The sequence below is a fragment of the Oryx dammah genome, unplaced genomic scaffold (assembly GCF_014754425.2).
Source record: "Oryx dammah isolate SB20612 unplaced genomic scaffold, SCBI_Odam_1.1 HiC_scaffold_2, whole genome shotgun sequence".
Lineage (NCBI taxonomy): Eukaryota > Metazoa > Chordata > Mammalia > Artiodactyla > Bovidae > Oryx > Oryx dammah.
In genome coordinates, this window is record NW_024070186.1 from 111,024,159 (window position 1) to 111,048,325 (window position 24,167).

Sequence of the window (24,167 nt, forward strand, 5' to 3'; positions counted from 1 at the left end):
GCTGTCTCATCTCAGACTTTATTTAATACACATAAGGCCTCCCATATACCACAAGCAATGAAGTGTAAAAGTCAGCCTGCTGGCAAAAGTTCCAATCTAGGGTATGTTCACAGGACCACTGTGCCACTTTCCCTACCTCCTAACATTCCTCATGCTCTTGACCTCCCCAAGGACGTAGTAATCTATCTACTTTCCAGTGGGACATGCCTCTGGCACTTCCTCCTGTTCAGAGTCCCTTTTCTGGTTTACTGACTTATATTTCCCACTCAGCACTTGACTCCCTCAAGTGAGAGATATTTCCTTCACTTGCACAAGCCCAGCTCTGTACTCAGCATTTCCACAAAGAAAGCAGAATTTAGACAAAATAGGGAAGACAAACTTCACAACTCAGAGATGTACAGTTTAGGTCTTAAAGAACCATGTTTCCAGCTTAATAGAAAGAAAGAATTCTTTACAGTCTTTAATAAATACAAGTTGGTAATTTCTTCAGAGTTATGAAGCCAAAAGTCTAGAGTTAAAATTTAGACAGACTGAAGACTGATCTGCAAACATCATTTGGGCATTGGAAGGGCAGTTATTCCCTGTGCTATAAAAAACATAGAAAAGAACTTCATGTTTTGGTCAAATGTACCCCCACTGGAGCAGGATACTCCTCCAATTGGATCATAAGTCTCATTCAGTACAGTAATTACAGAAACATTGTCTGGGCTGAAACCATGGAACACTGGATTTCCTGTTTCAAATATGATCAAATAAAAATTATTTGTATTAGCATCTCTTAGAAGTCTACAGCATATCTTTCCATTTTATTAGTTGTAGCTCTATATACCTTTAAAGATCTCCTAGCCTTGAGCATTATGTATGGAAGACTCAAAAGTGTAAATGGATGGGTAAAATGACCGCACAGATTTTATGTGCAAGATTTGAAAGATTGATGGGTTTTAGTGGAAGTCTCATTTGAAGTAATGGAATTAATGTTGAACACTTAAAAAGCCAAACATAAAACGCCTGAAAGCTACCACACTTGTTTAGAGTAGTGTTCTGGGCATCCTCCTGCCTTTTACCCACTTTGCCAAGAAAAAAATATAAATGAAGAACTGATCCTGTACAATCATTGTACCAGAGTTCCATCAGGGCCCACTGTTGTGTAGAAAAGGAAAGCAGAGAACGCATTCCTAGATTCCTGCTTCACCTATTTTGGCACACTTTATTTTTACATAACTCCTGTGTGTGGAGTTTGTTTATTACCTCACCTTGTGCCAGAAAAAAATGAAAACAACTTACAAAACCATGTAAATATTCTAAAGTAAACACGTAAAAAGGGTGTGGATAAAAAAATAAAGCCAGGGATGATGCCAAAATATGAGGACTGCAAAGACCTATATGAACTTGTATGGGTGGGGGACACATTTGGCTCTGGTTAACAGTCTACACAAAAAGAGAATGATGCCCCAAAATAAATGCAGCTGCTCAGGAAAAAACTGCATTTTCTTGAAATAAAGAATAGAAGTTTTTCCCCCGGGGTTTTCTGAAGAGAGTGCTATATGATTTAATAAGCGATGTCGGCAGCACTCTTACTATGCACAATAGTTTCATGGCTGATTCTTGCTGGGAATCTGAATGAAGGTGATGGCACTATACCAAAGATTACCTAATAAAATATGAAGTGGGTAAATGTTCAAGTGAAGACTTGGGAAGGATTAGGATCTTACTGTAGGTGCAAGCTAACACACACAGTTCACAGAGGCTGGTAGGAGACACAAGGATGCTGGGTCAAAGACAAAGGACGACTTATTTCCTCTTAGCAATAATCGTAGACTGAATATCAGCATTTGTGCTCATTCTAGGAGCCCCAGCTCCTACAGGGCCATACAGGGAGATAGAGGCATAACCTACACATGCCAGGTAGTATTACAAGAAAGGAACCCCAAGCTTCAGGAAACAGAGTCTTTGATGATAGGCAAAGAGTATATAGTCCTTTTGCCCCAGAGGGCAACATTATCTTTATTCTATGGGTCAGTAAACAAACTTCTCTCTTCCAGAGCTCTTTGCTATACCAACGTCATTGGAAAGATGAGCCTATTGAGAAGTCTAGAGAACAAGGAAACAGTGCCTCATAGGACATCCAGAAAGGTGAGGGACTCTGGAGAATTACCCCCAACAAATGTATACTGCATTCCAAGTTGTAGTCTAACTTTCTCGGGCTTGATGCCTCTAAACTAAAGGGAGAAATTGATGGATTCTGCTTCACTGGGTCTGTATGCATCTTAACATGTGGCATTCTTATGAGATTCTAGCCACTGAGTACAATGCTAAACAAAATAGGTATGATCTCCTGTCTTTGTAGAACAGAGAGAAAATACAAATATAGTTTATGTGGTTTTCCATAAGTTCTTCCTAAATGTTCTGTCAACAAGGATTTTTTGGAGATAAACTTTATTTGTTAGAGCATTTTTAGGTTCACAGAAAAGCTGAGCAGAAGGTACTTGGATTTCCCAGATATGTACACCCGGCTTCTATACACGCAGAAACATACCACATACCCCTGGCCTACCCATTACCAACGTCCCCCATCAGAGTTTGTTACCATTGGTTATAACTGATGAACCTCCAATAACATATTGTTCTCATTCAGAGCTCGTATTTTACAATAGGGTTCATTCTTGGTGTCATATACTCTTACAGGCTTTGAATAAATATGTAAAACAAAAATTTTCATAGGTATTGGTGATAATCAATTTGACAGTCTACCTCACAAATAATACATCTTCACATTTCTGTATTTCCAGAAAAATACAGACACAAGAGCTCATGACACCTGGGAGACCTAATGAGTGTGTACAAATTATTCAACACTCATCATCTCCAATCTACCCATGGGCAGAAGGTAAATTTCCCTTAAAAAGTAGTCTTACATGAATAGAGACGCAGATGTAGAGAACAAACTTGTGGACACAGCAGGGGAAGGAGAGAGTGGGAGGAACTGAGAGAGTAGCCTTGAAACACATGTTACCGTATGTAGAACAGATAGCTAGAGGGAAGTTGTGGGGCTTCCCTGGCGGCTCAATGGTAAAGAATCTGCCTGCCAATGCAGGAGACATGGGTTCAGTCCTGGGTCTGGAAGATCCCCTGGAGAAGGAGATGGCAACTAACTCCAGTATTCTCCCCTGGGAAATTGCATGGACAGAGGAGCCTGGTGGGCTACAATCCATGGGGTCGCAAAAGAGTCGGACATGACTTAGTGACTAAACAACATCAAAAGTGGAAAGTTGCTGTACAACACAGAGAGCTCAACCCGGTGCTCAGTGACAACCTAGAGGGGTGGGAGGGAGGTTCAGGAGTGACGGAACATGTATCAGTTCAGTTCAGTTGCTCAGTCGTGTCCAACTCTTTGCGACCCCATGAATCGCAGCACGCCAGGCCTCCCTGAGGTTCGTGACATTGTACTGGAGACAGGGATCAAGACCATCCCCATGGAAAAGAAATGCAAAAAAGCAAAATGGCTATCTGGGAACATGTATACTTACGGCTAATTCACATTGTTGTATGGCAAAAACCAACACAACATTGTAAAGTAATTATTCTCCAATTTTAAAAAAAGTAGCCTTAAATCCTCTAGTGGTTACATGACCACAGCCCTCATATTTTTCTCCTTGAGCTGACACTTGCAATGTTTCTGGAGTATTTGTCTACCTCATGTTTGGGTTGGGACTCTGACACGACGGAAAACTTTTTGTTTGTTGAAAAGGTAAAATGGCTTCTCTGACACGGTTGGTTTCTTCAGGGCCCGCCTCCTCCCAGACTTGAGGAGAGCTCTGTACTTTCTGTGTCTTCACTGAATGTTCCTTGTCCTACTTGGTATACTCATGCTACCAACTTTTTCTGACAAAATACTGATCGGAGACTGACCTTTGTTTAATTAGCCCCCAGTCAGTTCCAATCTGCAAATAACAATTGCTAATGTAGGCCTGATTTAGCCTACAGGCCAAGCAGACGCTGATGCTTGAATTCCATTACCTAACCCTCCAGGCCTGCCCCTCACAATGTTTTGAAGAACCAGCCTTCTTTTTAATATTTCTGCTCTTTTTTACCCCCTTCAAAAAAAAAAACCTGTCATTTCCTGCTAGTACAGTGGCCTCCCTGGCTTAACCTGATGGCAATAGATATAAAAGCAGAGTCAGCAATGCCAACTGGATGAATGTCTAAACTGGGGTTTGAGAGAGCTGCCTATTCAAGTAAAAAATTAGAGATGAAAAAGACCTGTTAAATAATCCAGTCCCCTCTCCCCCTGTAGCTGGTGCCAGAGCATTCCTGTGCTGAAAGCTTAGCCCGGGCCAGCTCTAAATGACTTTAACAATGTGCCTTCTCACACTCTATTTGGAAGATGGGGCTGTCTCTTCAATTTTTCTATTTTCTTTCAGTAAGGTTTTTGACTTGAGTGTCATTGGACCACCATTATTCCATTTTCCTTTTACTGTTTTGGTTCAGCTACAGTAAACTTGTGAAATAAGCTGTTTTCAAAGGGTTGATAGAAATGTACTGACAACATTTGAAGTACTTTATTAACCTGGTCGTTCTAGCAATGCCTATATTTAGGGTCACGTGATGTAGAGGGAGCGGATACACCTGCGCTTTGGAGGTCGATGTACCTGGGTTAGAACCAGAGTTCTGCTTATTGGGGGATGTGCTATTGTCATTATTTTTGTTGTTTTCATTGATTATCATTTATTAAATACTTCCTGTGAACCAGGCACTATGGTACACATGGTCCAAAAAAAAAGCAAACTTGTGAAATTGGTACTGTCATCTCCATTTTTTAATTTAAAGTTTAATAATGAAGGGTGGAAGTTCTGGGGTTAAATTATCTGTTTAAAATGCCAGCTCTGGGGCTTCTTCAGTGGTCCAGTGGTTAAGATGCTGTGCTTCCACTGGAAAGACTGCAGGTTTAATCCCTGCTCAGGGAACTAGTATCCCCCATGCCACATGGCCAAAAGGTAAAATAAATAAATAGGGCCACATTTAAAAAATAAAATAAAATGCCAGCTTGATTGCTTGGGTGACCTTGGGCCTTTTACTTAACCTCTCTGAGTCCAGTTTCTCTGTCTGTAAAATGGGGGTAATTGTGGTACCTGTCTCCTGGATTATTTTGAGGAATAAATATAAGTAAATGTGAATTGATCACATAAGTGCTGGACAAGGAGCAAGCCCATTAATGTAACCAATGTTGATGAGAAATTAACATGGAGACATTTGTTCAAAGGCACATGTCATCCTAGTTTATACCCAATCAGTTTCACCCCAAAGCCCACCCAAATTGTTAACCATTACAATATACAGATTTGGTCAGATTCTTAACCTCTCTGGGGCTCAGTTTTTCTCATAGGTGAAATATAACTGGGATAATATAAGATCTTTCGTGTAATCAGTGTGAGGGTTAAAATGAAATAATGTAGGTAAAGACACTATTATAGAGCCTGTCCCAGAGCTGGGGATCAACTAACAATAGCGATTCCTCTGTATCTCTGTATCTCTAGACTAACCGTCTGTATATATCTGTGTGTATATCTGTGTATGCCCATGTGTGTTATGAATACCTGTGTAGCCAATGACGTTCTCTTAAAAGCTTCTCAGGATACTGGAACTTCAAAATGGTTCAGATTGAATTTTTGGAAGTTTACTTTCATTTGAAAGAAGAATTGGGGCTTCCTTGCTGGCTCATATGGTAAAAAAAAAAAAAAATCTGCCTGCAATGCAGGAGACCTTGGTTTAATCTCTGGGTCCGAAAGATCCCCTGGAGAAGGGAATGGCTACCCACTCCACTATTCTTGCCTGGAGAATCCCACAGACAGAGGAGCCTGTTGGGCTATAGTCTCTGGGGTCACAAAGAGTAGGACACAGCTGAGCAACTAAGAATCTTTTCTCTCTACACTAGATAATTAAAAAGTTTTCTTCCTAATACAGTTTTATTTTATATTTTTAACGTTCCAGTGGTTTTAAGGATATCTTTTTGGGGGGGTATTTAAAAAGTTTATCACATGTTTCAAAATTCCCCAAATACTTTTTCTTTCATAAATATATATTGACCATAATTTCAAGTTTTATATCATAGAGGGAAGAGAAGAGACAAACAGTTACAACCTAGCAGGAAATGTGATGATAGGTTTTTTGCTGTTATGCTTTTTTTTCTCTCTCTCTCTCTTTTTTTTTTTTTTTTTGGTGTGTGTGTGGGAAAGGGTGTGATGTCATTTTGTCTCCACCCCCTGTGAGTAAGCCCACGGCACAGCTAAGTGCAGCCGCCCGCCTCTGTCACCAGGAGACAGTCCACTTAAATGCAGCTCCAGGGTTGCAGGACCCCCACCAGAATCACTACCCGTGTGAGGTGGCAAATGCAACATGCTCTCCAGCTTGGGGTGTCTACTTCTCTGTGGAAGTATTGCACTAGCCCTGGGAAATGCACAGAAATTGCCAAAAGGCAAGTAGCTCTGATGTTTTGTGTTTTAAAAATGATGTTTGAGATACTAGCTTTTAAATGTTGAGATTAAATTTGATCTGCTTTGCCAGATGGGGGGATTTGAGTTCTTCTCAGACAGTTACAGTTCAAATGTATAGAGAAGTAGCTTAAACTTTTGCTTTTCTTTCCCCCTCTTCTGCTATGTACTTTTCAGTTGCATCTCTTTATTGCAAAAAATGCAAACCTACTTCTTTCTGGGTTTAGCCATGTTTACGGTAGCTTGAATGGTATAGTTTCCAATTACAGTACTTGTATATTGAATTGTATTGTATAGATGGGTATTGTAGTCTGTTGAAAAGACCTGTTTGGTGTTTTTATTCCTCGGAGACTGAACCAGTGCTAGCTGAATGTTTGTAAGAAGCTAGCTGGAAACCTAGAATCATTTTGTGTAAACCTCACACATACCTGCTAGCTTGGAGGCTGAAGGATTCTAGGCAGGGCCCACCAATGAAGGACACTCATGAGCTACGATGTAGACACTTTTTCTCTGGTGGAGTTTGGAATAGGGTTTGATCTGTTGGGCATGACATCCCCCCTTTCCCTGGCTAAATTGTTCTCATTTTAGTGTTGGTATTCTATTTACAAATGTCATCAGAAGAAAAGGAAAATATCTTAAATGGACTTAAAAATCACATCTTGAGCCCATCACCACCAAAAGCAAAGGTTGCCTCTCTCCTGTCTTTGAACATAAATGTTGCTCTTTTTTTTTTTGGTTCCTTTGCCGAGGCACTTCGCTAAGCCAACTCCAAGTCTGTGAAAACTTTTTATGGTTGCAGACTGCTGTAGTCAGCAGGATTAGGAAAAACAGGCTGGAATTTATCATACAGTTATGATGGAAAATATCAGAGACAATGCAGCCATGGGCTTGTCAAAACCCTGCTGTGCTCAGAGTCGGAAAGAGAGGTTGTTCAGGTCAGAATATCCAAAGATCCTGCTAGGTCCTCCCTCCGGCTGGTTTGCTCCAAGATCATCTTGTCCCAAGTGAAAATCATTCTATCTTCAGTGTGTTAAGTGAAACTTGAATCCAGAGTGTGAAGGCTGAAGGGTTTGGCTCGTTGATATTTCACATAATGATGTAAAAAGCAATAAAAAAGGCTGAGTAAACCTTCTTGACTCTAAGATAATTCTGCAAAAATAAATAAAAGAAGTAAGGTGAAAATATACACTATTAGATATTTTTCTTCTATCAAGTTTTGTTTCTCAATCATCGTGAAAAGTGTTTAAATTAGTCAATCAGGAGCTTCAAGCATTCAGAATTAATTATTCCTACTGCTAAGATAGTTAACAAGGACTCACCATCTGAGAAAAGTCTGGAGATTATCTCAGGCTTAATACTTATAGATGGTTTTATTTTACCTTGTGTTTACTGTGTAGGGGTGATAACCATGATTTTGTGACTGTAGACTTTTGCAAATTCCAAATGCTTTAATTATCATGTTGCAATCACTAGATACAAATCTCTTGACACAGTCTTCCTTTATTTGTTATGATAAAAAGAAAATTGTTAAAAATAGCCACAAGATAAATGTCTTGCCCATTATACTTTAATCTGAAGTATTTTCATCCAGGATTCTTTCATAATTAAAAAAAATCCATAGACCAGTAATTTGAAAAAAACTATCAAATTAATATAAAATAAATGGCAAGTCTCCTGATCACTAATGCTATGTTTTGTCTTTATCACCCAAGCTGCTGAGGGTCTTTCTTTTAGAGGAAGTCACCTCTGTCAAACTGCATTCCCAGAATGGGAGTATTGTCCTCAGAAGGGGTTTGGGGCAGGCATCTGCTCTCAGTAACTTGGGGACCATTCATGCTTTTTCTGTTCTGGGGGAGTTACAGCAGATTTTAGAACTTGACAGGTTCTGAAAATTTCTCTGTGAAGAAAACTGTCCCACTTTTTAAACTGATTTTTTCCCAAACTCATTTGACTAAGAATCTTTTTTCTAGTGGAATGGTTATAAAATTTTGCCAGGGGCTTAACTTTCACCTTTGAGGAAGAACAGAACTAAATAAGACAAAAGATAAGGTTTTTTTTTCTTTTCTTTTTGCCTTCCTATTTTAAAGTAAATTAAATATCATTTGTCATTTATGAAGAGGATAGAATTTTGAAGCTAGAAAAGATGACAGTGATCACCTAGGCTAGGGTTTCCAGATCTTTGGATTCGTGGACCTGTAAAAATAAATATATATTTTAAATATCAGGGTTTTATTATAGAGGACATACTTGAAAGCTAGCCATTTTTAACAGATTTATAAAACAAATGATTTTACACAAATAAGCCCATTGTTTTTATTTTTTTCATTTCACTACAAACTGATGAAAGCTTCATCATGGGCCAATAATTGGGAACCACGGACCAGTATAACCATTTTATAAATGAAGATACCCAAAGGCAGGGAGATTTAGTAGTTTTCGCACACTGATAGCAGAAACAGAACTGGATCTCAGGTTCCTGACTGAAAATCTATGTTCGGCCCTGTTTCGATCCAGATTTTAGGAGCTATATTCTGCAATGTAAATATGAATGCTGTCCTTCCCTTGAGTAAGAGGGTTTCTTATAAAGATTTTAAACATTATCTTAATCTTCACATGTGTAGGACATGTCTGCTGGGTGTGTGTGGGGGCATATAGTTGATAAATATAGCTGGCTATTTATAGGAAAAAATATTTTTTAAATAAGAGATCACTTGTTGCATGTCTTGTGCCTATTTGAATACATAACCACATTCTTTGTTATAGAAAATAAGATCCTGGAAGAATATTTTTACTTTTTGAAAACTTAGAATAAAGTTGGAGACTATTATTAATGGAGTAGGAAAATGGCAACCCACTTCAGTATTCTTTCCTGGAAAATGCTATGGGCAGTGGAGCCTGGCAGGCCACAGTCCATGGGGTTGCAAAAAGTCAGACACAGCTGAACATACATACATTATTAGCAGACCTCTTCTCCTCTCTACCCCTTGATAACTATGTTCTTTGGCAAATCATTTATTTACCTTTACTAAGCATGTCTTATCATCTGTAAAATGGGATTAATGATAACTATCTTACAGTATTTTAGGAATCAATGAGCTAAGAGTTGCAACACTTTCAGTAAAGGATCTGACATATAACAGGCATTCAAAAAATTGTCTATTGGGTTGCATAAAAGTAGATCAATACTGAAAAAAAGATGCACACCAAATAATATGTGATCTGTGTCCGAAGTGACACACATCTGAGAGGGTAGCAAATGTTCTTGGAGAAAGGTGGGGCAAGGGAGTTGTGTTGCTCTGCAGGGCAATGAGAGAAGGACTCTACTGTTTTTCAGCCTGGACTTCCTCAACCCAATGTTTGATTGTCAAGTTCAAACATTGCTTTTCTCTGTGGAAAGCTGCACCTTCATCTTAGGATCAACTCTTTTGTGGGGACTGGGGAAGCCTCACACAACCTCCAAGAAAGACCCTCCTGAACTTGTAACACCCAGGCCCTGAAGAAGAATTCCCACATTGTCTGACACCCTTGAAAGCCCCTGTGTTGCAGAAACCTCTAGGATTCTTTATTCTTGGCACCATAGAACTTTTCTTCCCCCTGGCATACAGGCAAGAATAAAAACCACAGAGAACAATATGCAGTGACCGGAGCCAAGAAAAGCTTATAATGGGACATGTGAGGCTTGACATACCTCTTTGCAGAAACTCCTGTGTTTGGAATATTGCAATCAGTCAGAAGGCAAAGGCTACTATTTCTAGCTAACTTGATCAGTCCTCCTGATATAGGTGTGAGGAAAATCAGAGAGGAACATTTCAGATACACATGTGGTCCAAGGGTGTGAGGTCATGACTTGGGTGTGACTCTTGGCTCATGCAAAGGGAAGAAAGAAGCAGCCCTTGGTCTCAGGTTCTTACCCAACAAGGTAGAAATCTCTGACTCCAAGGTGAAAAATATCAGGGCAGATGATGGTAATAATAACTCTCACAGCTATCAACAGCTCATCTCTGTTATTATAGATAACATTATTTGAGCTCATATCGTTTGTGGTAATTTATGGCTACATTTTTTTTTAATGTGGAAAACTAACTAAAAGCTTAATGTTTCCTGATACAGCAGGTACTTTATTACTCTCAGTTTACAAAGCATAAAATTTTGCCTCAGAGTGTTTGCCCAAAGTCACTTGGCAAGCAAGTGGCAGACTGTGTCTTTAATTTCTATGTCACATCAGCTCCCTGTTCTACATAAAGATGTGTTCATTTGTTCAAGTAACAAACTGTATTCCATGTATATGGAAAGCATTGAGGTGGGAAGACAGGGCTTGATACCTGTCTTCCTGATCAGTTGATGGAGAAGACAGGGATGAAAAAGAATAATTATGCTACAGAGAGAACATTCTCTGATTTGGCTGAAGTACAAAGAAACTTGAAAATAACCAGGAAGGACCCAGTCCAGACTGGAGGGGCCAAACGATATGAGAGGATAAGGCACCTAAGTAGAAGGCTGGAAGATAACATATGCTAGGGCAAGGAGGAGAGTAGTGGAGGGGTAGCTGCATGGCCAGAGCCTAGGTCACCCCCAGAGGCCACAACTCAGCAGGGATTAATACTCAGTGGGGAAGCCAAGACTAAGTTGACTTAGGATATGACTGTGCTTTCCTTCTCTCTGTCTGTCTTGACTCCCCAAGATCAATTACAAAGCAGAAGTAGCAGTTGTCTTTGGAGAAGAGGGTCTTATGTCTTACTCTAAATTTTCCCAACTACTCACTTGAGGTAACAGCTCTCACTCTCCAAGGAGCCCTCCCAACCTCACTTTGACAAAACAAGAATGTGTCACTCCGGTGACTCAGTACTGGTAAGGACCCAGGGAGGGTCTTTTCCATCTTAGAACAGGGAATTTGGGAGGAGAATAATGTGGGCAGGTGGATGGATTCTGCTTTTATCAGAGCAGTATACATTTATGTATTGGTGAGACTGTATTAAAGAGTACATTGGAAAAATATAGTTCTGCTAGAAGAAAACAAGTTTAAAAACCACAGGGGAATTATTTTAGCATCTTCTACAACTCTGAGTTTCTTGGCAGTTGTATTGATTTGTTTGTCTGTTTAAGCGCTGCCTACTAGGTAAATGGATTGAGATCCAGCCCCTGTGATAGGAGAAACTTGTATTTGGAATGTAAAAATTGATCAAGTATAATTTTTCTTTGATGATAAGAGTACCATGTTGAGAATCCAGTGCTTAAAAATAAGGTTCCTCTCTGCTTCAGGGCTTCCCAGGTGATGCAGTGGTATAGCATCTGCCTGCCAGTGCAGGAGATGTGGGTTCGATCCCTGGGTTGGGGAGATCCCGTGGAGGAGGAAATGGCAACCTCCTCCTGTATTCTTGTTGGAGAGTCCCATGGACAGAGGAGCCTGGCGGGCTACAGTCCACTGGGTCCCAAAGAGTCGGACACGACTGAGCACGCATGCTGTGCACGCTGCTAATTACACAGTCACTAGTTTAGTTTTATAGACTGCTATATCAGGCTATAAAATACTAACTATTAAGGAATTTCAGTCTCTGTCTCTCAAAAGTTAACGAGGTACAGGGTAGCACTTGAGACTAGACAAATTCATTAATAACTGTATTATAGAAAAGACAGTTAAATGCTTTTAAAGGTTAATGTGCGCCAAGACAAAAGTGAGGTGTCTAATGAAGGGAGGGCCATTAAGAAATGTGATGAACTATTCTGCCTCACCATCCTCAGAAAGACTTCCCTTTTGCCTGATCTGCTAATTGTGATTTATAAAAGCAAGTATAAAAGAAAGGGAGAATATTGAAAGCAAACAGATGAACTTAATAAAAGTTATCTAAAAATAAATGTAAAATTTAAAAATTAACAGGATAATCTAATGAGACATTACTAGAATAGTAAAAAAAAAAAAAAGTATCGCCCAAAGAATGAGCATGCTAAAATAAAAAAACAATGACTTAAATACATATTCTATTAGAATCCCATTTAAAGAATATGATAACAACCGTGTTACTATGTATCAGGCATGTTGTTTAATGCTAAATGTTTATATACACAGTCTCATTTTATCCTCACACCTATGAAATATATTCTCCTCATTTCACAGATTAGGAACTAAACCTAAAGAGAATGTTAGTTATTGAATATTGCACAATAAATTACTACAAACTTAGCAGCTTAAAACATCACACATTTAAAACAATTTTATTTATTTATTTATTTATGGCTGTGCTGAGTCTTCATTGCTGCAGGGGCTTTTCTCTAGGTGTGGGGAGCAAGGGTTACTCTCAAGTTGCAGTACGTGGGATTCTCACTGCAACAGCTTCTCTTGTTACAGAGCATGGACTCTAGTTCAGTAGTTGCTGCATGTGGGCTCAGTACTTGTGGCTCCCAAGCTTCAGAGTCCAGGCTTAGTAGCTCAGCCACATATGGGATCTTCCCGGACCCAGGATCGAAGCTGTGTCTCCTGCATTGGCAGGCTGATTTTTTACCACTGAACCACCAGGGAAGCCCCCATCACACATTTTTTGTTTCACAGTCTCTGTGGGTTAGGAGTCTGAGTCTGGCTTAGCTGGGTCCTCCCTTCAAAGTCTTTCATAGGACTGCAACAAAGTGTCAGCCAAGCTCAGGTCTCATCTAAAGGCTCAACTGCAAAAGGATCAACTTTCAAGTTCTTGTGGCTATTGGTAGCATTCAGTTCCCTGAGGAGCATTGGTTTGAGGACCTCATTTCCATACTGGCTGTTGGCCACAGGTTACCTCTGACCTTTGCCACATGGGCTTCTCTGTAATGGCTGTTGCTTCATCAGGGTGTACAATCCCAGACGTGTCTGCAGGCAGGATGTAGATTACAATCCTATGCAGCTTAATCATGGAGGTAGCAGCCCACCTTTGCTATATTCTGTTGGATAGAGGCAGCTTCCTGGTGCTGTCACACAAGACGATTACAGAGTAACAGGAGATGGGAATTATTGGGGGTTATGTTAGAGTCTACCCATCACAAAATGGCCAATGACTGCTTGAAGTCACACAGCTAGTAAATGATACTGTGGAACAATGAATATGCTCTTCTTAGTGGCTCAGTTGTGTCTGAGTCTTTGCAACCCCATGGACTATAGCCCACCAGGCTCCTCTGCCAGTGGGAATTCTCCAGGCAAGAATACTGCAGTGGGTTGCCATGCCCTCCTCCAGAGGATCTTCCCAACCCAGGGATAGAACCGGGGTCTTCTGCATTGCAGGCGGATTCTTTACCAGCTGAGCTACCAGGGAAGCCAATGAATACAGGGAATCTAGCTGCAGAAAATAACACTGGTTTGAGCATTAACACCCCATCTACTTTTCACAGTTTGTCACAGAGTTCAGCCTTTAGTGGCAAATGCCCAGCAGGCAAACTGCCAATTTGTCTGCCTCCATGGTTGGAGTTGTAGGGAATCTCTGAGAACTGAGATAAATATCTTACTAGTCAAAGACTCAAGGTAACTATTCAGTACCCAATGTGGACCATGTTTTCTATATACAAGAGACCAGTCAATGCCTAGATTCCTCAAGTGTGGCCAGTCCCATGAAGAGCAGTGTGCAAAGTAAATGTCCCCCAAATAGAAGCTTTGCTTTCCTTATAAGACTCAGATGCCATCCTCTCTTAAAAAGAGAAAACATAAGACAAAATGAAAATTTTCTTTGACAAAATGTACAGATATTCAGCAACTAACACTTATGAAGTTGATATAGTCTTCATAAAATGTACTTCTGAAACATCATTGAGTGGCTTTTCAAGTAAATGGAGGAGTTGTTATAAGACTGAATGAAACTTTTGTTTGGAGGAGGATGAAAGTATACTCTGGCAGTGGATGAGATGGAGACAACTGGATAAACTAAAAGAGCTTCTTTCAGATCCTTTTTGGTATAAATAAAACAATTCTTCCATATGTGCTAGGAAACAAAACACAAAATGTAGGTTATGCATAAAATATATTCTTAGCACGGCACCCAGACTATGTAGAATGTTAATACTAGAATACCCCGTCGAGTAGGGCTTCCCTTGTAGCTCCATCAGTAAAGAATCTGCCTGCAGGGCAGAAGACCCAGGTTTGATCCCTGAGTTGGGAAGATCCCCTGGAGAAGGAAATGGCAACCCACTCTAGTATCTTTGCCTGGAAAATCTCATGGACAGAGGAGCCTGGTGGGCTGCAGTCCATGGGGTCGCAAAGAATTCGGGCATGACTGAGCGACTAACACTTACTTACTTACTTACTTACTTACTTTGTTGAGTATTTTCCATAGTCCACAGTCTCTTCTTGTGTTGAAATGGTCCCAAAGTCCTGGAAGGTACATGATAAGACAGGTAAACTTCAAGGTCTCAGCCTACTTTGTAAAAGTTCTGTGGACAGTAAGACTGAGTCAGGACTTCACTCCACTGCTCATAATTTTAGCTTATGTTCCCCACCAAGAACTTTCCACAGTGAGATTCTGATGCTGGGTTGTAGTTTCCTTGATCTAACAAAAGCCTGACTTACAAGCCTGAGATTTTTAGACCTCCTTGAAGAATTCTGAAAAGGAGGTGGGAGATGTGATGCCTTCACAGAAGTTTCTTATTGTTCTCCAATCAAGGACTATACATCTAAAGCCCATACTCTAGAAAAATCAGACCAAATCACCTACTCCAAGCATCTTTTGGTCAGACTAGAGTTAACTGGAGGGAAAAATGAGGTCTAATTTAAGCTTCACCTATGATACAGAAACTCAGTATTTTCTTTTAGAATATATTTAGCTGTTAGTATAACTATGATAGGATCTATCCTCAGCAGTTGTAAACTTGCATATTAAAATAACTGAAGGTTTTCAAAAATATCAGTATTATTCTGCTCCCCTACTCAATTACAATTTAATTGTCATGGGGTGGGAAAGAGAGAAAAAAATTCTTCGGGTGATTTTAATGTAGCCAGAGTTGAGGACCACTGTCTACACATTTTGAAAATCTGTATGTGTGAGTGATAAGTCTTTTTGGATGAGTGCAGGATAAAATTCAAAAGTTGCAAGTGAATTATTTTGTTATTTAAGTTGTAACTCCAACTTAAAGGAAATTTTTTTTTAATTTTTATTTTTACTTTATTTTACTTTATAATACTGTGTTGGTTTTGCCATACATTGACATGAATCCACCACGGGTGTACATGTCACAAACATGAACCCCCCTCCCACCTCCCACCCCATATCATCTCTCTGGATCATCCCCGTGCACCAGCCCCAAGCATCCTGTATCCTGCATCAAACATAGACTGGCGATTTGTTTCTTACATGATAGTATACATGTTTCAATGCCATTCTCCCAAATCATCCCACCCTCTCCCTCTCCCTCAGAGTCCCAAAGTCCACTCTACACATCTGTGTCTCTTTTGCTGTCTCGCATACAGGGTCATCATTACCATCTTTCTAAATTCCATATATATGTGTTACTATACTGTATTGGTGTTTTTCTTTCTGGCTTACTTCACTCTGTATAATCGGCTCCAGTTTCATTCATCTCATTAGAACTGATTCAAAAGGCAATTTTTATCTTGTGCTACTTTGTTCCTGGATTTTGAAACATTATTTGGAAAAATTTTTAAACTTCCTTTTCAGACCAAATAAGAAAATGTTTAAAATTAAGGTTGACATTTGTTTTTGGTGTTAGATCAAAAGTTCAAATGTCTACTTTTACAAAATCTCAGGGGCTAGATCTGAGAAGCGATGGTTGATTACATTTTTCAGGACTGGACTTAACATTTGTTTATTCTTTCATTCAGTTAACTTTAAAAAATCATCACATTAGGATTATTGGCATATACACACAGTGGAATACTACTCAGCCATTAAAAGGATGAAATTTTGCCATTTGCCGCAACATGGACCAACTTAGAGGACATTGAGTGAGGGAAGTTGCTCAGTCATGTCAGACTCTTTGCGACCCCATGGACTGTAGCCCACTAGGCTCCTCCGTCCACAGGATTCTCCAGGCAGGAATACTGGAGTGGGTTGCCATTTCCTTCTCCAGGGGATCTTCCTGACCCAGGGATTGAAACCAGGTCTCCCGCATTGCAGGCAGACGCTTTAACCTCTGAGCCACTGACTCAGAGGACATTATACTAAGTGAAATAAGTCAGACAAAGACAAATACTAGATAATATCACTTATGTGTAGAATCTAAAAAATACAACAAACTAGTGAATATCACGAAAAAGAAGCAGACTTACAAACACAAAGAACAGACTGGTGGTTACCAGTAGGAAGAGGGAGAGGAGCATATTTAAATAGGTAAGTGAATATTTTTATTTAGAAAAGACATTAAAAAGAAATAACATTTTAAAAAGGAAATAAAACAATTATCATATTAGGATTATAAGAATGATTTAGACATTTCCTGCCTTCAGGAGTTTGAAATTAGTTCTAATTGAAATACAAGTTGGCCACACAAAGGTAATTTTCTTTTATATGAACCTGTTAGTGTCTTAATTCTTTATCCTTACATAACAGCCAAACTTGCAGAAGTTAAGCTATCCCACTGTGTTGCCATGTACTTGTTTTAAGTGATATATATGCACATAAAGAAGAAAAAATGAATTCATATAATATATTAAGGATGACAAAGTACCCTATGATTCCAGTCAATGTAAAATATGAGTTAAGACAACATTCACTAAACTTCCTCTATGCAAAAGGTTTGGGTTATGTGCATTGACTTTGGATATTGTTCCTTGAATTTTGCATGTTTCCATGGGCTTCCCTGGAGAAGGCAATGGCACCCCACTCCAGTACTCTTGCCTAGAAAATCCCATGGATGGAGGAGCCTGGTAGGCTGCAGTCCATGGGGTCGTTACAAGTCGGATGCAACTGAGCGACTTCGCTTTCACTTTTCACTTTCACACAGTGGAAAAGGAAATGGCAACCCACTCCAGTGTTCTTGCCTGGAGAATCCCAGGGATGGCAGAGCCTGGTGGGCTGCCATCTACAGGGTCGCACAGAGTCGGACACGACTGAAGTGACTTAGCAGCTTAGCATGGGCTTCCCTGGCGGCTCAGACAGTAAAGAATCTACCTGAAATGCAGGAGACCCAGGTTTGATCTCTGGGATGGGATGATCCTCTGGAGAAGGCAATAGTTACCCACTTCAGTAGGAGCCTGGACGGCTGCGGTCCATGGCGTCAGACATGAGTGAGCCACTAACACTTCTACTTTTCATATACATTCCAGCTCAGTTTCTTCCTGCTTTATGTTAAGGATAATTTATGAGCACATAGGATGACTTATAATCTGAAACACAAGTGTGTTACTCTATGTCTCTAATAAAATGAGAGATCTCTCTTAGTGGAGAATTGAACCCCTGCTGGCACAAAGCAGGGGGTACATCGCTTCCGACAAGATGCCAAAGTGGAATTTCAGGTTCCCTTCCTCCTCAAATGACATCCTTTGATTTTTTTTTTTTTTCCAATCTGTTAGCGGATAAGAAAACGTTCTGGTTTTCCAAGGGTCCTGCTGAGAGTCCTCTGGGCACACGTGTGTGGGTGTACAAGCCCTAACAGGCCTTTCTTCTCTGAGAGCAGCAGATTCTGTCCTTGAAGGAGGGGATTGGGGAACCTGCCAAAATCATGCTGGCGGAGAGCTCTGGAATCCAGTCCTGTTACAGATATGCCGGCAAGGGGTTCAGGGCAGAGGTTCCTTCTCCTTTCACTTTCCCAGATGCAGTGAAAGCATCTCGAGCCAGTAAGTTTGGGATCAGGTATCAGATGATCTGAAGAACGGCCCCTCCCTTCCTCTCGTGGCTCGTCCTCTTCAAATACCCCACCGATCCTGCTATCACAGAATGATTTTCTAATTACTCCTTCTCTTACTAGAATTAGGAGGAAAGCAATGCTGGCCATGTTCTGCCTTTGAGGTTTACCCTAAACTGTAGTTTCATTATGAACTGGGAGGATTAATATTGGGAAATAGTGATAGGGTCTATCAAAATCCAGGAGTCACTGTGGGCCTGGTGAGTGACTTGACCTCTCTGAACATCAGAGCTGCTTCCCTGAAAAAAGGGAATAATAAAAATAACAGTTCTCTTTTTACCTTCCACTACTAAATAATACTAGGGTGACTTTAACGGATTTTTTTGAATGTTCATTTTTTATTGGAATATAATTGCTTTATAGTATTTTGTTAGTTTTTGCTGTACGACATTGTGAATCAGCCCAATGAATACATATATCGCCTCCCTCTTGAGCCCCCTCCCGCCACCCCCACCCTGCTCCTCTCAGTTGTCACAGAGCACTGAGCTGAGCTCCCTGAGCTGTACACTAGCCGCCTGCTAGCCAGCTATTTTACACAGGGTAGTGTGTATATATCTACTACTCAATAGTAGATACACACAGGGTAGTGTGTATATATCTACTACTACTACACTGTATATAGCTACTTTCTCAATTCGTCCCACCCTCTCCCTCTCCCCCCGAGTCCACAGTCTCTTCTCTACATCTGCACCGCTATTCCTGCCCTGCCAATAGGTTCATTAGTACCATTTTTTCTAGATTTTTGGTAGTAATTTTCTTAAGTAAGAGGGAATGTGGATGGCCAGCCACAATTTTGGAAACTCTTCACCTGCCCTGGCAGCCAGAGAAAGATCTAGATGCTCTTTTCTCCTGGACATTTCCTGAAAGTAGGCTGAGGTGAAAGAAGGCTTTGTTGCTGGAGGTCAGGGTCTCGGGTATCGGCCTGTCAGGTATCAGCCTCTCAGTGACACAGGGCCTGAGGACCAGAGTCATGGCACTGTGGATTATACAGAGTGAAGCGGGACAGAAGGAAAAACACCAATATAGTATACTAGCACATATGTGGCAGCCCACTCCAGTCCTCTTGCCTAGAAAATCCCATGGACGGAGGAGCCTGGTGGGCTGCAGTCCATGGCGTCTCAAAGAGTTGGACACGACTGAGCGACTTCACTTTGACTTTTCACTTTCATGCACTGGAGAAGGAAATGGCAACCCACTCCAGTGTTCTTGCCTGGAGAATCCCAGGGATGGGGGAGCCTGGTGGGCTGCCGTCTATGGGGTCGCACAGAGTCGGACACGACTGAAGTGACTTTGAAGCAGCAGCAGCATCAGTGCATATATATGGAATTTAGAGGGATGGTAATGATGACCCTGTGAGACAGCAGATGTATGGAACAGACAGTTGGATTCTGTGGGAGAGGGAGAGCGTGGGATGATTTGGGAGAATGGCATTGAAACATGTATGGCATCGTGTGGGAGGCGAATCGCCAGTCTAGGTTTGATGCTTGGGGCTGGTGCACTGGGATGAACCAGAGGGACGGTACGGGGAGGGAGGTGGGAGGGGGGGTTCAGGATGGGGAGTATGTGTATACCTGTGGTGGATACGTGTTGATGTATGGCAGGGCCAATACACTATTGTGGGGTAGTTGGCCTCCAATTAGAATAGATAAATTTATATTTAAAAAAAAAAAAATACAATTCTTGCCATCAGCAGCTCCCATTCTCTTGTTCAGCTCTCCCACAGCGGGGTAGAAACTTTCGCTCAGAAATTTACCTTTTATTGTGAAAGATTTGGTAGTATGGATCATGGTCTCCAGTCATTTTCCCCTCCATGTACGCTTGGGATGTGGTTCTGTGTAATTTGACTTTCCTGTGAACACCTGGTCTGTCTGGTTGATTCTTAGGTATGGGTTGGTCTGATGTGGTGACAGATCAGTCCCCTCAAGAGACTCTCTTTTTTTTCTCCCCTCCCTCTTTTTGTTCCTAATCTTCCTTTCCATTCAGCCTCCTTCTCCCTCTGTTCCCTTTGGAATTTCCTCCTTTCCTCTTTCCCCCTTCTCTCAACACCAGAAGAATCCTTAAAACATTCTCCGGGCTTCCACCCCCACCTTCCGCCACTGGCCGCTTTGGCCCTAGTCCTTACTTCACAGCTGACTCTTCTTTTGGAATTCAGCAGGAATCATCCCTTTGGAAGACAGTGCACACTTTGTATTTTTTTCAAGGCAGGAATGGGTGTTTCTGTGTCATACTAAATGTTCCACTTCATTGCAAATATCATGGTTTCCTGCTCATTTATCTTGACATCAGCAAACTTGCAAAAAGCACAAATTTACATTAATTTGATAACCTCTATGCATATCAGGGAGAAGGCAATGGCACCCCACTCCAATACTGTTGCCTGGAGAATCCAATGGATGGAGGAGCCTGGTGGGCTGCAGTCCATGGGGTCGCTACAAGTCAGACACGACTGAGTGACTTCACTTTCACACATTGGAGAAGGAAATGGCAACCCACTCCAGTGTTCTTGCCTGGAGAATCCCAGGGACATGGAAGCCTGGTGGGCTGCCATCTGTATGGTCGCACAGAGTCGGACACGACTGAAGCGACTCAGCAGCAGCAGCATGCATATCAGATGGGGCAAACCATATCGTGTCTTAACACCGTGTGTGTGTGCTAAGTCACTTCGATCGTATTCAACTCTTTGTGACCCCATGGACTGTAGCCTGCCAGAATCCTCTGTCCATGGGATTCTCCAGGCAAGAACACTGCAGTGTGTTGCCATGCCCTTCTGCAGCACATCTTCCTGACCCAGGGATTGAACCTGGGTTCAATTGCAGTGACTGAACGTGGTCAGTTGCAGTGACCGAGCTTCCCGTTGGGTTGGCTTAGCTTTTTGCTGAGCATGGACTCTAGGGCATGCGGGCTTCAGTAGCTGTGGCTCTTGGGCTCTAGAACAGTCTCAATAGTTGTGGCACACGGGCTTAGTTGCTTTGCAGCATGTGAGATATTCCCAGCCCAGGGGTCGAACTCATGTCTCCTGCACTGGCAGGCAGATTCTTTACTACCGAGCCACCAGGGAAGCCCTTAAATGGTTTTGATTATGGTATAAGTTAGTATGTCCATTTATGTGTGGCAATAACATATGCTTGATAAATGCCAGATATCATAGTGTTATTTTGTAAGGTAACTTTTTTATTTGTTCCTGGATTTTTGTTCCAGGATAGCTGTTGGTATCTGATATTTTCAAGAACTTTGCAGAGAACTTTGCCTTTTCCAGTGGGTTGAGTTGGATCTTCAGTTCAAATGCCATGTTTTTCTTCATTTAACTGGTAGCCAGTATTGCCATGAAACTGAGTTTCTGTGTCAACTGTTCCCATGAAATAGGATCCTCTAATTGACAACTGGACTACAGTTGTGGCATTTCATATCAATTCAACATACCAGGCTCCCTCTTTGATCTCTGTTTCTACTTTCCTTTGCTGTTCTTAACAGATGACTTCCAAATTTTCATCTGACTCTTTATAGCCCTCTCATTTTCTGCCTTCATGAAATGTTCCCATCCTTGTGCTTAGAATACCTTCCACTATCTCTGCCGTAGAAACTATATATTCTCTTGGCTTTTAGACTTTTTTGGCCATGATCCACAGTAGTAATGATTCACAATATAACTTAGGTGTTGGTGCTTACACAGGTATGTGCCATGCCACACTGTTGTGGCTGTTCTCCTTGTAATACAAATCAAAAATAAATATGAAATAAGATGAAAGTCCTGGAATGGATGAAATTTGGTGTGATTCACCATTGATTTTCTTATTTATTGACATATTGCTATGTGTGGTTTATGGTTTTGCTCTTATACAGAACAACCTTGTTGCAAAACTCTTCATAGACAGCATTTCACTGTTTTTACTATCCTGTTTGGGAAACAGTAACTCAAATTTAAAATACTGATTTTACAATGGAATAACCAGAATAACTAATAAAAATATCCTTGAATCGCTTTAAAAAGTAACACTATTTCATACTCTAGTCAAAATTCTTTCTCCACATACTCTTGGCAGGAAATCCCACTTTCAAAATTTTTCACCAATGTGTCAGTGCTTTCTCAAATACTTTCAGGTGCCTTTCTTAGCTGTTTACAAAGAAGACCATTTAGTTTTAGGAGACCCTAAATTTGTCAGGTGAATTGCATTATATAACACTCACTCTTAATCATCCATTCAATCCAAGCATCTGTTTTCACTTATGTGAGAAAATTAAGACAACAAGTATTTACTGTAGAGTTTTCCAGAGTCATCATAACCCATGGCTCACATGTCATCTGTAAGGTTTTTGTGGTATCCCAGAAACATCCATTTCAAACATTCCTTTTCATGGCCAGAGGTTCACAGGCCACAAAGGAACCACAGATATTAACACTAAGTAAACTTCCTGTAAGTTATGTTATCAAATAATTGCAATGGAATTCAGGGATAAGCATTTAGTGGAGTCAAGATCCTTTTAGGGGTGTCTCTTTCTAGGGACTTTGTTATTCTTTTTTTAATGAAAAATGTATTATTTTATTAGTTTTGTCCGTGATGGGTCTTCATTGCTGCACGTGAGCTTTCTCTAGTTGTGGTGCACGGGCTTCTTATTGTGGTGGCCTCTCTTGTTGCAGAGCACAGGCTCTAGGTGCTAGGGCTCAGTAGCTGTGGCTTCCGGGTTCTAAAGCAACAGCTCTAGAGGACAGGCTTAGTTGCTCCGCGGCAGGTGGGATATTCCCTGACCGGGGATTAAGTCTGTGTCCCCTGCATTGGCAGATGGAGTCTTAATCTCTGGACCACCAGGGAAATCTGGCACTTTCTTATTTTGTGCGAATGTTTGTTTCTTTAAATAAGGGAAAAACAGGTACCACCATTTATCTGCTTTTATCTAAAGTCTCTCTCCCACCTATCCTTCTTCCTTATGGTACTTGCATCCTACATCCATCCACAAGGCCTGGTTGTGGAAGATGATTAGATGGGAATAGGAAAAGAAGCCTCTAAGTTTTGTTTTACTGAGTTACAGCTGTTAGACAAACCTGGAGATGATCATTCTCAAACTATATTGAGGAGCTAGGAATCACTGAGTATAGTGGTCCTTAAGTTTGAGCAAGCATCAGAATCATCTTGCTAAAGGCCAGCATGCTGGGCCCATCCTGAGTTTCTAACTCTAGACCTGAGGTCGGGTGGTCCAGAGAACTTGGACTTCTCACAAGCTCCCAAGTGATTTCAGTGCTATTGTTCCTGGGTCCACGTTTTGTAAACCATGACTCAGTGAATCTGTTAAGTATGCAGAGTCCTACCTCCCCATCCCTACCCCTTGTTCCCTCCACCCTCACTATAGTCATCCCAAATTCCAGTTTAGTAATCTGATAATCTGTATGTTAAACACTATCACTGATGATTCCAATGAGATTAACTGTGTAGGGAGAAGTAATACTGATTGGTTTATATAATTAGTACCAAGAACTGGGGCACTAATTCAAAGAAAGTGGTTAAGAGGAAATTGGCTACCTTCCTATAATTCTATAAATTTGAAAAACCTGTGCTTTTTATTTATTCAGCATATAAGAGATTCTGAGTTATAACTACCTAACCTCATAAGAGATTCTGTGTTATAACTACCTAACCCAACTGTTCCCGTATGATGCATGACTGTACAAAATGTTTAGCTTGAGACAGTGAGAGCTCTAGTTATTGTGATGAAATTTTGTTTGCCTTTATACTTAGAAACCATTCTTTGCATAGCTAGCTGGAGCATGAGCAGCATTCACCATTAATTAAGCTTGTTTAGTGGTGAGTAATGTTTAAATCTGGGACTGGAAAGTTTGGGTGACATTATGAGATATTAGTGAGAGTCATTCTGTTTGTG

General features: G+C 40.9%; 1 protein-coding gene across 23 annotated transcripts in view; it reads left to right on the forward strand.

The window, feature by feature from the left end:
* Positions 1-6,236: 6,236 nt before the first annotated feature.
* Positions 6,237-24,167, forward strand: part of LOC120852210 (ABI family member 3 binding protein) — a 284,742-nt gene continuing 266,811 nt past the window's right edge. For 13 of the 23 annotated variants that reach the window (XM_040225639.1, XM_040225709.1, XM_040225692.1 and 10 more), the window contains exon 1: positions 6,239-6,472. In XM_040225639.1, the coding sequence (XP_040081573.1) occupies positions 6,394-6,472 (79 nt within the window). In that variant the 5' untranslated portion in view covers positions 6,239-6,393. Of the gene's footprint in view, positions 6,473-24,167 lie in introns of all 23 variants that reach the window. The other 10 variants (XM_040225702.1, XM_040225643.1, XM_040225664.1 and 7 more) reach the window with 4 other exon arrangements.